The following is a 15,188-nucleotide window of genomic DNA, read 5'->3' on the forward strand; positions in this document are numbered from 1 at the left end:
CTGCATCAATATACTGGGAGTACATGACTCAGTGCTCAGGGGCAGGGCCATGCTACCCTGCACACAACATCTTTCCTCAGTCTTCTGGGTGGAGTGATGAAGGGCCTCATTCAGCTCAGACTGAGGATAGCTTGTGGAGAATTATAGGTACTTTGGGGGACAGCTCCTGGTTAAAGGTAAGTATTGCAGCCAGACTATTAAAAAAAAAGCTAAAAGTTAGTCTTTAAGTGCACTGCTTTTTTCTTACCCGAAAAACCTGAAAGTCAATCTGTTAGAAAAGAAATGTGTGGGTTCCATCGATGACATATTTTTAAAAATTCTACTTACCTGGCTGTCATGCTCATAATCCGGCTTCCTTGCTCACTTATTCAGAACAAGTATGCAGAAAGGAGTCAGAGAAGTGAGAACTTCTAATCTGTATACGTGTTTAAGGTCAATGGCTTAGAATGCCTAAAGTTTAGCATAACAGCCAGGAAACCAGCAAATTCAGAAGAGAATTAGCACTGTTACCACACAACGATTCCTTTAAACAAATGTTAAAGAAGAACTCCGGACACAATATTTATTTTCCCATGCAGTGAGGCTGTGCATGCACTGTATGGGTTAACTGCTTGTTTTTGTCTAGGGGATTGCAGAACAGAGATATACTTACCTAATCCCCTGATCTTCTATGCACAAAACTGGTCCCCATCGCTCCTGCCCCCCCTCCCCCCATGCCACACACACACACACAAGCTAGTGGTCCTGTGACTGGACTGTTCCTAGCATCATCAACCCCATAGACAGGCAGGAATAGTCCACTGCTGGATGTGGGGGAGTGCAGTTTTCTGGAGTATCGAAGAATCGGGTAAGTATAACCTTTTAAAATATTATGATCTATGATCCCCGCGCTATGTAATGTGTGGGATGCGTTTACAAGACTGCTGCTGGGATGTAAGGTGTATTTTCCTCTCAAGTACTTTTATGTGAGCACCCAGCGCTGTCTAACCATAAAGTGCTTAATATATATCTATATTCCTTTTATATTTGTGCAGAAACATAATTTTTAAATCACAATAAATACTTTTTAAAAAATTTAATTGCAATCAGTGAAAAAAATGTTCATGAGCAATAAGTCCTTTAAAGTGCTGGTTATCTTATTCTTCCAGTGCCAGTATGTTCCAACAAGTGCCGTTGAGCTCCCCTCCTTGTGTGCCCTTACTCACCCACTAGTGATGGGTTAAACGCCTGTGTTTCAAAAATAATCCTCCAGTGGCAAAAAATGTTAGGTAAAAATTTTAGGTAGGTCAAAGAATCTCATATTAGTGTAGGGAGATAGAAGCAGGAGAAATCTATAGTGTAGTGGACCTGAAAGACCTGAAAATGTGTGCAATAGATAGAATTGATGATCATTGGCAGGGGGGGTTCACAAAAAAACAGGTCATTACACAAAATGAAACATTTTGGATCCACAGGCTCAATACTATGACGCCTGCGGGTCTAAACGTTGACATAGATACAAATTGTTTCACACAATTATTAGGAAACGGAAACCAAAATTAATAAAAAGAAATATGAAATAAAACATCTATGAGCTTCTAAAAGTAGTATAGAACAAAGAGTAAGAACAATGGATAAACAAGGGGAGGTTTTATGTATTTTTACTGGGAAAAGTTCTAAGACAAGCATACTCATATGTACAATTATGTTTTTATTGATATTAAAAAAAAATATATATATATACTGTATATAAATATATATATATATATATATATATATATATATATATATACACATATATATATATGATGAATTACTTTTAAATATATTTAAAAACATATTTTTAGTTTTAATTTAAATTTTTATTTTAATCGTTGTTTATATTTTTGCACATTTATTACGTTAATTATGATTCTAATAATGTGAATGTGGAGATGTGTGATGCCGCTCTAAAACAGTTTACATACAAAGTAAGGGGGAAAAAGATAGAAAGGTAGAGTCATAGAAATAACTAACAATGACAAAAAGAAAATCCATCCAATGTAGTCACGCAGTGTGAGTAGGAAGTGACTGCAGATGGGAGGGAAATAATTGAGCAAACAGGAAGGAGTAGGTATGGGTGTAATAGGTAAAGTAGGAAGTAGTGATGAGTGTAGTAGGAGATGCTAACCATATAAATATAGAATCAGATACCAGAATGCCCCAAAAATGTATTAAGCAGGTTGATACTTCTGGTTATGTCACATCCGCTCTTTGGAATGCAAACCGCGACTTTTGAATTCCAGAACGGCGTCATTACATGCTCACATGCAAGAGGAGAGTTTTGTAAGTGTGCAATTGGCTTTTATATGTTTTTTTAACAATGAAAACGTAATTACACCAGGATTTCTTGTGAATTTATCTCCCTACATTCATATGAGGTTCTTTGACCTACCTGCCAGAGTCACAAAAGAAAGAAAAACACAATTTTTGCCACTGGAGGATTATTTTTGAAACACAGGCGTTTAACCCATCACTAGTCGGGGAGTAAGGGCACATAGGGAGGGGAGCTCAACGGCACTTGTTGGAACATACTGGCACTGGAAGAATAAGATAACCAGCACTTTAAAAGACTTATTGTTCATGCACATTTTTTTCACTGATTGCACTTTAATTTTTTTAAAAGTATGTATTGTGATTTAAATATTATGTTTCGGCACAAATAATGAATAGAGATATATATTAAGGACTTTATGGTTAGACAGCGCTGGGTACTCATATAAAAGTATAGCCTATTGGTGTGCCCCTAGACAAAACAAGCAGTTAACCCACCTAGTGCGGGCAAAGACCCACTTCATGGGAGAAGAAAATATGTTCATGGAATCCTACTTTAGGACAATAACCATTTAAAAAATGCGTATACATGTATGTCCACCATCTGCTAAAAGGAAAAGTGAGGGTTAGGTTTTAGTGCTGGAATTTGAGATTACCAGAAAAGAAAAAATATTGGTTAGGTTAGGAGATAGTATAAATATGACATGCAGGCTTCTGTACTTTTCTTTTAAAGTCCATACATTTTGTAATTTGTTACTTAAAGGTAACTTGTAGAAAGAGAACCATGGATGCTGCCATTGCCAATCTCCAACATGTCAGCAATGGCAAATCCTGTTCACTTTTTGGCAAAAGGTTTACCTTAACTTTTGTTCTTCATATCATAGGTCAGTCTTAAAAGTCAACAGGAGAACATAAAATGATGAGAAAACCTCTATAATACATACGCAGAATATGTTCGGGTTCTTTTGGTTGGAAGTGGGCTGGGTAGGTCTCCTAAAAAAAAATGATTTCTCTCCCAGAGTCGACTTCCCTCCCTATGGAAAGGATAGGATGGGCCGACTGGTGACTTTGGTGACTGAAGAGGATGAGGTGGAGTAGTGGAGTCAGAGGACATGTTGGTGTGTATCAAGATATATCTTGTTACCTAAAAAAAAAAAGTCATATAGTATTGATCAATAACTAAAATTCTTAATAATAATAACAATACAGAATCACCAAAACAAAAATGTGACTGTATTACTTAACAAAAAAAATGATAGGGGGGGAACCTCTGGGGGAGTCTAGGATGGAAAAAGACTTGGGGGTACTGGTAGACAACAGGCTTGACAGTGGCATGCAATGCCAAGCAGCTGCAAGCAAAGCCAACAGAATATTGGGATGTATAAAAAAGGGGATTCACTCCAGAAATAAAGAGATTATTCTCCCGCTCTACAAGACTCTGGTCCGGCCACATCTGGAGTATGCTGTCCAGTTCTGGGCACCGGTCCTCAGGAGGGATGTGCTGGAATTGGAAAGAGTCCAGAGAAGGGCAACAAAAATAATTAGGGGAATGGAGGACATCAGCTATGAGGAAAGACTACAAGCACTGAATCTATTCTCTCTGGAGAAGAGACGATTGAGGGGGGATATGATATCAATGTAAAAATACTGTACTGGCGACCCTAGCATAAGGAACAAACTATTCAGAGAAAGGGAATACAATAAGACACGTGGCCACTCACTAAAACTAGAGGAAGGGCAGTTTAACCTTAAAATGCGTAAGGGGTTCTTCACTGTAAGAGCGGTAAGGATGTGGAATTCTCTTCCACAAGCAGTCGTATCAGCAGGGAGCATTGATAGTTTCAAAAAACTATTAGATGGGCACCTTAAAGACCACAACATACAGGGGTATACAATGTACGGTAAAAAGCAAACACACACACACACATCATAGGATGAACTGGATGGACTGATGTCTTTTTTCAACCTCACTAACTATGTAACTATGTAACTATAGAATTCAAGAATATACACTAGTTGCATGAAATGTTTCACAGTAACACAATATAATAACATACCTTTTTTGTTAAAGTGACACTTTCAGAGAGATCAAAGTGACCTTTCAGATCAGAGTGATGCTTTTTGAATCACTCAGGTCCGTCCCATGAGAAAGGACTGAGAAAAGCGGTGATTTCAAATCATGGGACTGCATGGACACTGACAGATCAGCATCCCTGGAGGAAAGAACAGCGGGGACTGGGAGGGGGATGGGGAGGGTACGGCGTTAGGCTGGCCATATGGGAGTCCATTTTTTTTTTGTACAACCAGGGGGTTGAAAAAAAGATAAAGGCCCAATTCCTCCATCAACGCATTTGTTGTGGATGAGGGAATCCTACCACCGAGGTATACCTCGCTGTCAGGATACATTAATCGAGAGAAACATTTCTAACAGGCTGGTTGTACACAAATCAATAGATAGATCGGCTTATGTATAACCAGCTTGCCCATACATGAATTACAATTTGATCCATGTATGGTCAACTTTAGCAAATTAGTATAATTTAATACATAGTAAAAATATATATTTTTTACACCTCCTTCTCCTGGAGCTGAGCTTTGTGAGGAAAGGCCCTTACTTCAGGCTGATATTTGAGATAATACGATAGCTCATTAGATAAACAAATCTGCAAGTTTAATTCCTGCCCTGTCAAACCTTTCTGACGTCATGAAGATTGTGATCTATGATCTTACCTATAAGGCAGCTGTTTGAACCCATATGCTCAGCAAAGTCACACAAGTCCCCACATGCCAATTATTTTGTAGAACTTTCTGCTCAACCCCTTTCAGGCACTCTTTGCTTGCACATACTGCTTCAATGTTTTTTTTTTAATAGCCAGATTTCTAGGTTATCACAAGTTCCATGTTCTAATAATAAAATTTTAAATTTCCACAATTGTCATTACTGGCAAATCCTGGCAAGATATTTTTTAATCTTAAATGTAAAATGTACTGTTTTTTATAGCTGATTTTACATATGCAGATAACATACAATACAACAAGGCATGTGGGAATTACCAGCTGATATACTGTAACTTTTCAGTTTGCCCCCATTTTAAAACCAGGTGATGACTTTCACCCCAGATAAAATACGGGGTACCCATATTGTGGATAAGGTAGATGCGGTGTCAGCAGCCTGCCTAATAAGTACTGCCACTGCTCCAAACAGTGGTGTCCGGCCCAAGTTCTCTGCTGGACTACAGAACCCTTTTGTTTTTGGAAAAGAGAGACCTCAGCAAACCCCTGCTAAAAATTGTTTTATCTAAAGTTTACTGTATAATAACCACACAACTCTAGTGGTCAGTGGGAGAAGAGCTGCCACACTGGTCAGTAAAAAGAATGCACTGTTTTATTTGTGGTCAGTGGGAAGCATGTTTCTTACATTAGTGGTCAGAAGGAATAATACTCCTTACATTGATTGTCATTGGGAAGAAAATTTCTTACATTGGTGGTCAGTGTAAAGAAAGCTCCTTACATTGGTGGTCCACGAGAAGAATGCTCCTTACATTTGTGGTCCATGGGAAGAAAACTCCTTACATTGATGGTCAGTGGGAAGAATGTTTCTTACATTGGTGATCAGTAGGAAGAATGTTCCTTACATTGGTAGTCCTTCGGAAGAATGTTCCTTACATTGGTGGTCAGTGGGAAGAAAGCTGCTTACATTGGTTATTAGTAGGAATAATGCTACTTACATTGGTGCTCATTAGGAAGAATGCACCTTACATTGGTGGTAAGTGAAAAGAATTCTCCTTACATTGATGATCCGTGAAAAAGAAGACTCCTTACATTGGTGGTCAGTGGAAAGAATGCTTCTTACATTGGTGGTCCATGGAGAGAATGCTCCTTACATTTGTGGTCCATGGGAAGAATGCTCCTTACATTGGTGGTCCATGTGAAGAATGTTTACATTGGTGGTCAGTGGAAAGAATGCTTCTTACATTGGTGTTCAGTGGGAAGAATGCCCCAGGCAGTGGGGTTCAGTGGGAAGAATGTTACATGCATTGGTGGTCAGTAGGAAGAATGCTCCTTACATTGGTGGTCAGTGGGAATAATGCTGCTTATGTTGGGGATCAGTGGGAAGAATTCCACCCTTAACAGACAGGTAACATAGTCATTGGTGTCAGTATTTACATGAGAAACAAGAAGAGAAGTTCCATTGGTCTCATGCTGTTGGCTTTGCTGAGAACTAGTCAGGTGCAATAATGCAGGAGAATAAAATGCTACTGCTCAACCCCAGGTGGAACACTGGTTACATACATAGTTACATAGTTAGTCAGGTTGAAGAAAGACACAAGTCCACCTAGCTCAACCAATAAAAAACAAAAAAGAAAACCCAACCATACAATCCCCTATACACAATCCTATACCCACAGTTGATCCAGAGGAAGGTGAAAAACTCCAGCAAAGCATAATCCAATTTGCTACAGCAGGGGAAAAAAATTCCTTCCTGATCCCCCAATCGGCAATCGGATATTCCCTGGATCAACTTTATCTATAAATATTAGTACCCAGTTATATTATGTACACCAAGGAAAGATTCCAGGCCTTTTTTAAAGCAATCTACTGAGCTGGTTTCTGTATTTGGAGACAAAACCTGTTTTCCTCCAGACGTAGAGTGCCCCCTTGTCCTCTGTGATGACCTTAAAGTGACTAACTCAACACCAAGTTTACTATATGGACCCCTAACGTATTTATACATGTTGATCAAATCGACCCCCTAATTTCCTCTTCTCAAGAGAGAATAAATTCTGTTCCTCTAATCTTTCCTCATAGCTGAGCTCCTCCATGCCTCTTATTAGTTTGGTTGCCCTTCTCTACACTTTCTCCTGTTCCCCGATATAATTTTTGAGAACTGATGCCCAAAACTGAACTGCATATTCCAGATGAGGTCTTACTAATGATTTGTACAGGGGCAAAATGATATCCCTCTCTCTGGAGTCCATGCCTCTGTTAATACAAGAACGGACTTTGCTTGCTTTGGTAACCGCAGCTTGGCATTGCATGCTAAAATTAAGCTTATGATCTACCAGAACACCCAGATCCTTCTCCACTACGGATTCCCCCAGTTGTATTCCCCCTAGTATGTATGATGCATGCATATTCTTAGCTCCCATGTGCAAGTGACAAAAACAAAAGATAGGCATATATGAACCACTGGGGATTGGTAACAAAAATCATAAATGACTCAAAAAAATATATAAAAATAACAAATGTATTGATACAAAAATTCAAAAAGTAGAACAATACAATTACAAAAAACAGGAACGTCATGAAGGTGCGTGATAGCGCCACCGATAACACGCTACATGCCACACGAGCTAATCACATGGAATCCTACATGTAGGCGTACGAATGTTCGCAATGGTGACATAAAGCAAGCAGTCATTAGCTACTGACAGTGGAGTGGATACCCCTAAGTGTGGTAATTCGGAGGAAAACAAAAAGACCTGTTATTAGGCCTGGCATCGCAAGTGGTCTGAGACGAAGGTAAAGCCTTAACTGTATCATCAGTCGCATAGATTGTGGAGCCATTGAGGAGCAGGTGAACTTGCCTTTAATCCTCCGCTCTATGTCTACATGCATTCACCAGTAGCCCAACCAGGTTAATACAACTAGCTTGTCAGTGCTTGCTCTACACTTTATCAGCAGCTTATGCCCTATTTACTTGCCTAGTGCGAATTTATGAGGCTGCCATACTGCTCCTCTGCAATTTGGATACAATAGGGCAAAGTTATCTGTGGATTCCAGTTAAGTGTTTATGTCAGTGTTTGCTACAATATGTAACCATGTGGAATCAACTCACTCTTAGACCCGGTTCACACTACTCTGACTTGGGATGCGACTTGTGCTAAGTCGCTTGTCATTACAAATTTAATGTAAATGAATGAGAGCCGTCTTAATATGCACTACTGAAGTCGCTCCGACTTCAGAAAAGGTTCCTGTACTACTTCAAGGCGACCTCTATCCGACTTGTGCACATAGACTTCAATGGGACTCCTCTAAGTCGGATCTATTTTCAAGCGACTGTGATCAGACTTTCCAGGAAGAAGAAAAAGATTACCCAGGCATTCCCCACAGACAAAGTCACCCATCATTTAAGTCACTTCAAAGTCTCTTCAAAGTCTCTTCAAAAGTCTCTTCAAAGTCACACTAAAGTCACGCTAAAAAGTCGCTACTTCATGGGGGCGACTTTCTGGTCACGGTAGTGTGAACCGGCTCTCAGACTTTGCAACCAGGCTTGCTACTATTGTATCTATTTGCACACTGACATTAGTGTCAGCCCACCCATGTTTAAGCTCATATAATTTGGCCATGATTTACTTGGGATGTTTAACTTTAACTCCACGTATTTGATTGCGGTCCATTAGATTTTTGTATGAAGGTGACCAGTATGGTACTGGCCCTTCATCTCAAGTCTCACAATTTATGTTTTTTACAATGGAGTTGCCTCCCAATCAGCCTTTAAATATGCATCCCCTCTGATGACTCACCTAGGGGAATGCATTCTCTGTGATGACTGTGTAGTGTGATTGATGTGTGTATGGCGCTTAGTGCACCGATCTGCACAATTAGACAACGTTGTCTTTTTATTGGTGATGGTGGATGGTTCCTGTTTTTGTAATTGTATTGTTCTACTTTTTTAAATTTTGTATCAATAAATGTGTTATTTTTATATATATTTTGAGTAATTTATGTTTATTTTTTTACCAATCCCTGGTGGTTTATATATATGGTCCTTAGGGCAGTGCTCTGTTTCTGCCTATCTTTTGTTTTTGCTCTATGGTACATTGGCCATTGAGCCCCACTTAATTTAATAAGTGAGTGGGAAGGTACATACAGGTTCCTAACCTTTTGGTGAGGATACCCAACTAGACTATTAGTTTCCCCACCCAGCATAATTTCTTGACCCCATGTGCAGGTGGTTGCGAAGGCTACTAATTACATCTTGAGAAAAGAAGATATTAACCTGGTTTATATTTAATGTTTGTAAAGACAGCCAAATACCAAAAATGAAATACAGCTAAGTGAACTCTTTTTTTTTACCAGCTAAAACATTTTGTAAATCTATTCAGCCAGTCTCATGATTTGGGGCTCTTTCACACAGTCCGCCTCCGTAGGCGGATCCGTGCTGCTCAGCGGGGATCGATCCGCGATCCCCGCTGAGCCGGCGGATGACAGCTCCGTCTCCGCTTGCAGAGCGGAGAGGGAGGTGTCTCAGCCCCCGCTGCCCTCTATGGGGGATCGGATGAGAGCGGACCGCCTGTCCGCTCTCATCAGATCCGATCCGCTCAGATTACTGAACGGATGGAAAAATAGGGTTTCCATCCGTCCAGATTTCACGCACAGGATCGGATGCGGATGGCAGCGAGTGTCAGCGGAGGTGTCTCCGCTGACACCCGCTGCCCCATAGAGCTGCATGGAGGATCCGATCAGATCCGCCTAAAAAACTGACAGGCGGATCTGATCGGATCGCTCGTGTGAAAGAGCCCTTAAGCATCCCTGCCAAACAGGTTAGCTGGCCCCAGCCTTTCAGGTGTATAATGATTGCGCTGGGTCAGCAAGCTCCCAGTGTTAAACTGACAGCACTATGCAATGCAGTGCACATTGAATGGCACATGGTGTAGCATCTCCCTCTAGATTTCCTTTAGAATTACCTTCAAATAGGTAGTGCAGGGGCCTGCCTGAATGCATACAAAAGGAAAGTGTTTAAATTTGACCTCATTATATGGTTTTGGTAAATCTAAAGGAAACAATCTAAAGACAATTGTATAGTGTGTATGGCCCATTAGGCTGGAGCTATAAAGCCCCGTACACACAATCAGATTATCGAACGATCTGTCGTCCGTTTTTTGTGGCATGCTAGTCTGATGTGGAAAGTGAAGAGGTTATTTTCATACGGATTTTCCCGTACGACAGAATTCCACTTCAGAAGTGATGTCATGTGTTGGATTGTTTTGTATGGGTTCTTTCGTCTCTGAGCATGCCTAGTCTTGCTCTTAAGATTTTTTTCCGTCTAAATCTGTACTAATGAGGCGAAAATCGGACGTTGTATTACGGACAACAAAAATTTTATAGCCTGCACATCAGGATTTTGTCAGCCGAAAAGTCAGGGTTGGCTGTTGAAAGCACCATACTAACAATCCGAAAATCGGCAGATCGGTCATCGGACGAATTTTCCCTACAGATTTTCTTATCGTGTGTATGGACCTTAAGGGAACTTTAAAGCCCTGTACACACGCATCGAAAATTGTCAGGGAATCTTCGTCCAATGTCCGATCTGCCGATTTTCGGCTTGTTAGTATGATGCTTCCGACAACCGACTCCGACTTTTCGGCCGAAAAAAATCTGGTGTGCAGACTATAAAATTTTCGTCAAAACATGGCCGATTTTCGTGCAGTCAGTACAGATTTCGACAGGGAATAATCTTATGAGCAAGACTGGGCATGCTCAGAGATGAAAGAACACAAAGAAAGCAAACCAACACATGACATCACTTCAGAAGCAGATTTTTGTTGGGCGAGAAAATTCGTGTGCAGTCTAGGCACATTCCAACCAACAAAACACAACTCTGGACAAAAGACGGACGATCGGTCGGCCGATAATCGTTGCGTGTGTACGAGGCATTAGTCTTTTGTTGGTGAGAGCTTTAACCACCTGCTAACAGTCACCCCATTAGGCTAGATCTGCAACTGTGCCATTAAAACCAGTATGAATTCATTGCTAGAAGTAGGAAATAGTTGTTAAACAGATGATGCAAATGTTTCCCTACGGAGTAATCTACACAAGTAACCCCTACAGATAGCATGTACTTGGTACAGAAGCACCAATCATGTGTAACTGATCACTACAAGTTTCTAGCACATCCTGCATTTGTAGTTTCTTTAATGGGGAGCCATTTGTTACAACTATTTAGCTATCCAATGCCACACCAGGTTATTAATCGCTAGCAATTTTAGTAGCATGACTGAACTTCTAGAAATCCCCTGTGTAGCTGTAGCCTCATGAGGTGACTGCCAGAAATTGGTTACCAAAAATACAAAAAGGGAAAATCCCAACGCTAATCACACATCTTGATAAAGCCCACCAAGTGTACAAGTGAAAAAAAACAAAACTATATAGAAAAAATATGTATTACCTTGGAGCAGCTTCTACTAAAACTGTGCAGTCATCACCCACTCAAAATAATAATAAAAAGAAAAAATATAGTGAAACGCTCCCCAAATATAAATTCACAGCAGATATCAAACATACTGTATATATCACAACCTAGACTTATTCAATAAATCATCACATAATTATCAAAAAATGAATAATCGTGCATAACACATGTGCACATAAAATACTTATATATACATACAAATTGTGCGAATAAGTGTTCAAACAAGTGGTACATGTGTAAAAAAAAAAAATGTCCAAAACATATATAATTATCTCAGGGGCCGGCCCTACCATGGGTCACACTGGGTCCATTGGACCCAGACAGAACTTTGAGATGGGCAGCAAATTGCTGCCCAAGATTTTATTTTCAGCAGTTTTTTGTGTCATCAGTTTGCGGCACCTGTATGGGTGGCATTTTACTATCTCATACTGCCGCTTGTAGTGCAAACTGATGAGTATGAGGAGGTGGAGTGTCTCCTCCTGGGAACGTCTCTTACATATTCATGGTGTGCACAATGGCAGACATCAGACACCAGCGCACTCCATCTCACGCAGGGCAGGCGGGATCTTCTAGGGCGGTCCCTGCGGCAGAAACAGTAGTGACAGGAGGACTGAGGACACAACAGTGGGTGTTTGGTGGACTAGTCAGGTGGTGAGTTATGGAAGAAGATAACAGTATATATAATATTTTCTAAATGTTTCACACTTGTGGAGCATAAAAGCAGACACTGATGGCTTTCTCCACATGGAATTTTTTTTCCTGTTGTCATACAGGGCCACTAATTGCTACATGCACTGGGAGATGTGAGGGCCATTGCTAGAGCTATTGCTTTGGAGCTCATAGTTGTAAATTGCATTTTGGGAGCCTGGATTCAAAAACACTTAGGGAACCCAGAAAGACATTTTCTAATATGGCTGGACCTGCACCATTCTGGCAAAAATGAGAATCACAATTTTTTTGCTTAGAATGAAGATCACGATTCTCAAAATCTTTTTTTATTTTAAGGATATATGTTACGGAACAGGGCACCCCTGAGCAGGTACCTCCGTTGACAGATGCTCCTAGTGCTTCCCGAGGGCTCCAAGCACTCCACCAGACACCGTAAGCACTTCAGACTCCACAAACCGCCGCAGCTTGGTTAGGGTCTTGGCATCTCCTACCCACCCTGGACCAACGACAAGGCCCCAGGTTCCTGTGGGTGAACCTCTCTTTCCCCAGAGAGTGCAGCACGAACAAGCTCTTACACAAGCTCTTATAAGAGCTTAGTGATTCTCTAAGGGAGTATGGAAGACCATAGCAATCCCTGCAGCAGATTCCCCCAATAACGAGACAAAGCTCCGAGATGAGGGTAAAACAGGAACAACATTTATTGGAAGAACAGAGCACACTTTTATACAGAAATTGGAACATCCTTCCCCCAACAACCGCTTTCCCATTGGTCAATTGTAAAGTACTTGCAGTTCTCACTAAGGTCCTCTCCAGCATATGCAAATGAGGGCTTGAAAATGAGTCAACAGGGATTGGTCAGATATCTTTGACCAATGCAAGGAGACAGAAGCCCCAGGGGGCAATCAATGTACACAATAGTCAGACACAGAACAATGGTTCCCTAACGAGCCCTCAATACACATTACTCTGAGTGTCAATAGACCGCCCGTCTCCTCAGAACTTCCTGTAATGCCCATATTAGGAGTTGGCTTCCTGTTCCTTACAGTTTACAGGAATACGTTTTAGCTTCCAGGAGAGGCAAGGCTCCATTAGTCACATGTTTAAAGAAACACAAAAAGACACAAAAATGCATAACTCCCAGTCTACTGAACAGAACCCCTACATTCAACCCATCCCCAGATAGCCTGGATCTGAGCGCTCAACATATCCAAACAGCGCTCAGATGCCACAAACACAGTCAAATTGCCATGGGGTTTAGGTTTAGCCTGGGCTGATGAGAGGGTCCATAGTCCCATTGCAGGAGGGGAGCAACCAGGCTTCTCCAACGCCCAGTGGCGAGATTGGTCTCGTCACAATATATATATATTTTTTTTATTACCCATTTGAAATAAAGCTATGACTAGGATTACCCCTGACTCCTGCTAGCTGGTACTGCTGGTTGATACTGCTGTGGGTACTACTGGCTGGAACGTACTGCTGGCTGGTACTTCTGTGGGTACTGCTGGCTGATACTGCTGTGGGTACTTCTGGCTGGTACTGATGTGGGTTCTGCTGGCTGGTGGGTACTGCTGGCTGGTACTGCTGTGGGTACTGCTGGATGGTACTGCTGGCTGGTATTACTGTGGGTACTCCTGTGGGTACTGCTGGCTGGTGGGTTCTGCCGCTGGTACTGCTGGCTGGTAGGTACTGCTGTGGTTACTGCTGGCTGGTACTGCTGTGGTTACTGCTGGCTGGTACTGCTGTGGGTACAGCTGGGGGGTACTGCTGTGGGTACTGCTGGCTGATGGGTACTGTGGTGGGTACTGCTGGCTGGTGGGTACTGCTGTGGATACTGGTGGCTGGTGGGTACTGTTGGTGGAGAGTGAGTGTGAGGAGCGGCGCAGAGCCGATGCTTCCTGTAGCTCTCCTCAGTCTCCTCTCACAGGTGGAATGCATTTGATATCACTCCGCCTGTGACATAACAGAGCCAGAACTACACAGGAAGCATTGGCACCGTTCTGTCAGCTGAGCTCTGACACAGACGGCCGGGATACCGCCCGGGTGTCAGGCAGCTGCAGCCCGCATTGCCGGGTACTTGGGATGTCTGGCTATGTGTCATACCCAGACACATAACACTTAACAGACTGCAGAATCATGAAAATTGGAGACTGAGATTGCAGGGGAGGGGTGAATCAAGATCGCGATTATTATACGATTTTTCGTGCAGCTTGAAATATGGCTAAACCTGTTCAGATCTTTGATAAATGTATGTTTATTTCCAAAGTATAAAAAAGTGCAAGATATTTTCATACTCCTACAGCAATATATACTGTAGACCCATCTAGAGCACTATACAGTAAACCCCCGCTCTATCGCAGTTCAGTTTTTGTGGTCCCGGTATATTACGTTTTTTTCTGTAATGTTATTTTACTAATTAAATCATTGAAAATTAATTATTTTTGTGTTTTCCATAGCTCTTGCTCTGTCTCTTAGTATCTTTTATGTGTTTAAATTAGTTTGCATTGTTTTAAAAGTGCGTTTAAAAACCTTAAAATGCTTTTAAAAGGTACAGTGACAGTTAAAAAAACATGCCTACTATTTTAATAGGGTTTTTCTATTTTCGCGGATTTTCACTTTTCGTCGGTGGGTCCGGAACGTAACCCCCGCGATGGAGGGGGGTTTACTGTATAACCCTCTCCTTCAATATATATATATATATATATATATATATATATATATATATTTATTGTGACAGGTGGAGACTCGGTCACAGTGAAAGTGGTCATTTAAAGGACACAGAGTGGCTCTGTGCAGGACTACAGAGTGTAGGTGTGCAGTGGAGAAAACTGCTGTTGCAGCTTTCTCCAGGTTTTGGTAGTCCTGAAAGGGGCTCTCTAGTTTGGAGATTTCATAGTGTGTTGGGAGGGACGGAATCTCCAACTCTGTGTCCATGTTTTGTGGATGACCAGCAGGGTGTGTGCTCAGGTGCACACAGCCCTTATTATGAAGGTTTAGGAAGACATCAGGGCTCCCAGTTAGAGACTGCTCCACC

The 15,188-nt window shown here is 41.5% G+C and overlaps 1 protein-coding gene across 1 annotated transcript in view; it reads right to left on the reverse strand.

Moving 5' to 3' along the window:
- Window positions 1-15,188, reverse strand: part of CSDC2 (cold shock domain containing C2) — a 50,113-nt gene that overhangs the window by 8,520 nt on the left and 26,405 nt on the right. The window contains exon 2 of the mRNA XM_082265118.1: window positions 3,237-3,436. Within this exon, the coding sequence (XP_082121244.1) occupies window positions 3,237-3,406 (170 nt within the window). The 5' untranslated portion in view covers window positions 3,407-3,436. The remainder of the gene's footprint in view (window positions 1-3,236; window positions 3,437-15,188) is intronic.

Source organism: Pelophylax lessonae (assembly GCF_965119305.1).
Source record: "Pelophylax lessonae genome assembly, chromosome: 8".
In the NCBI taxonomy this organism is placed as follows: Eukaryota; Metazoa; Chordata; class Amphibia; order Anura; family Ranidae; genus Pelophylax; species Pelophylax lessonae.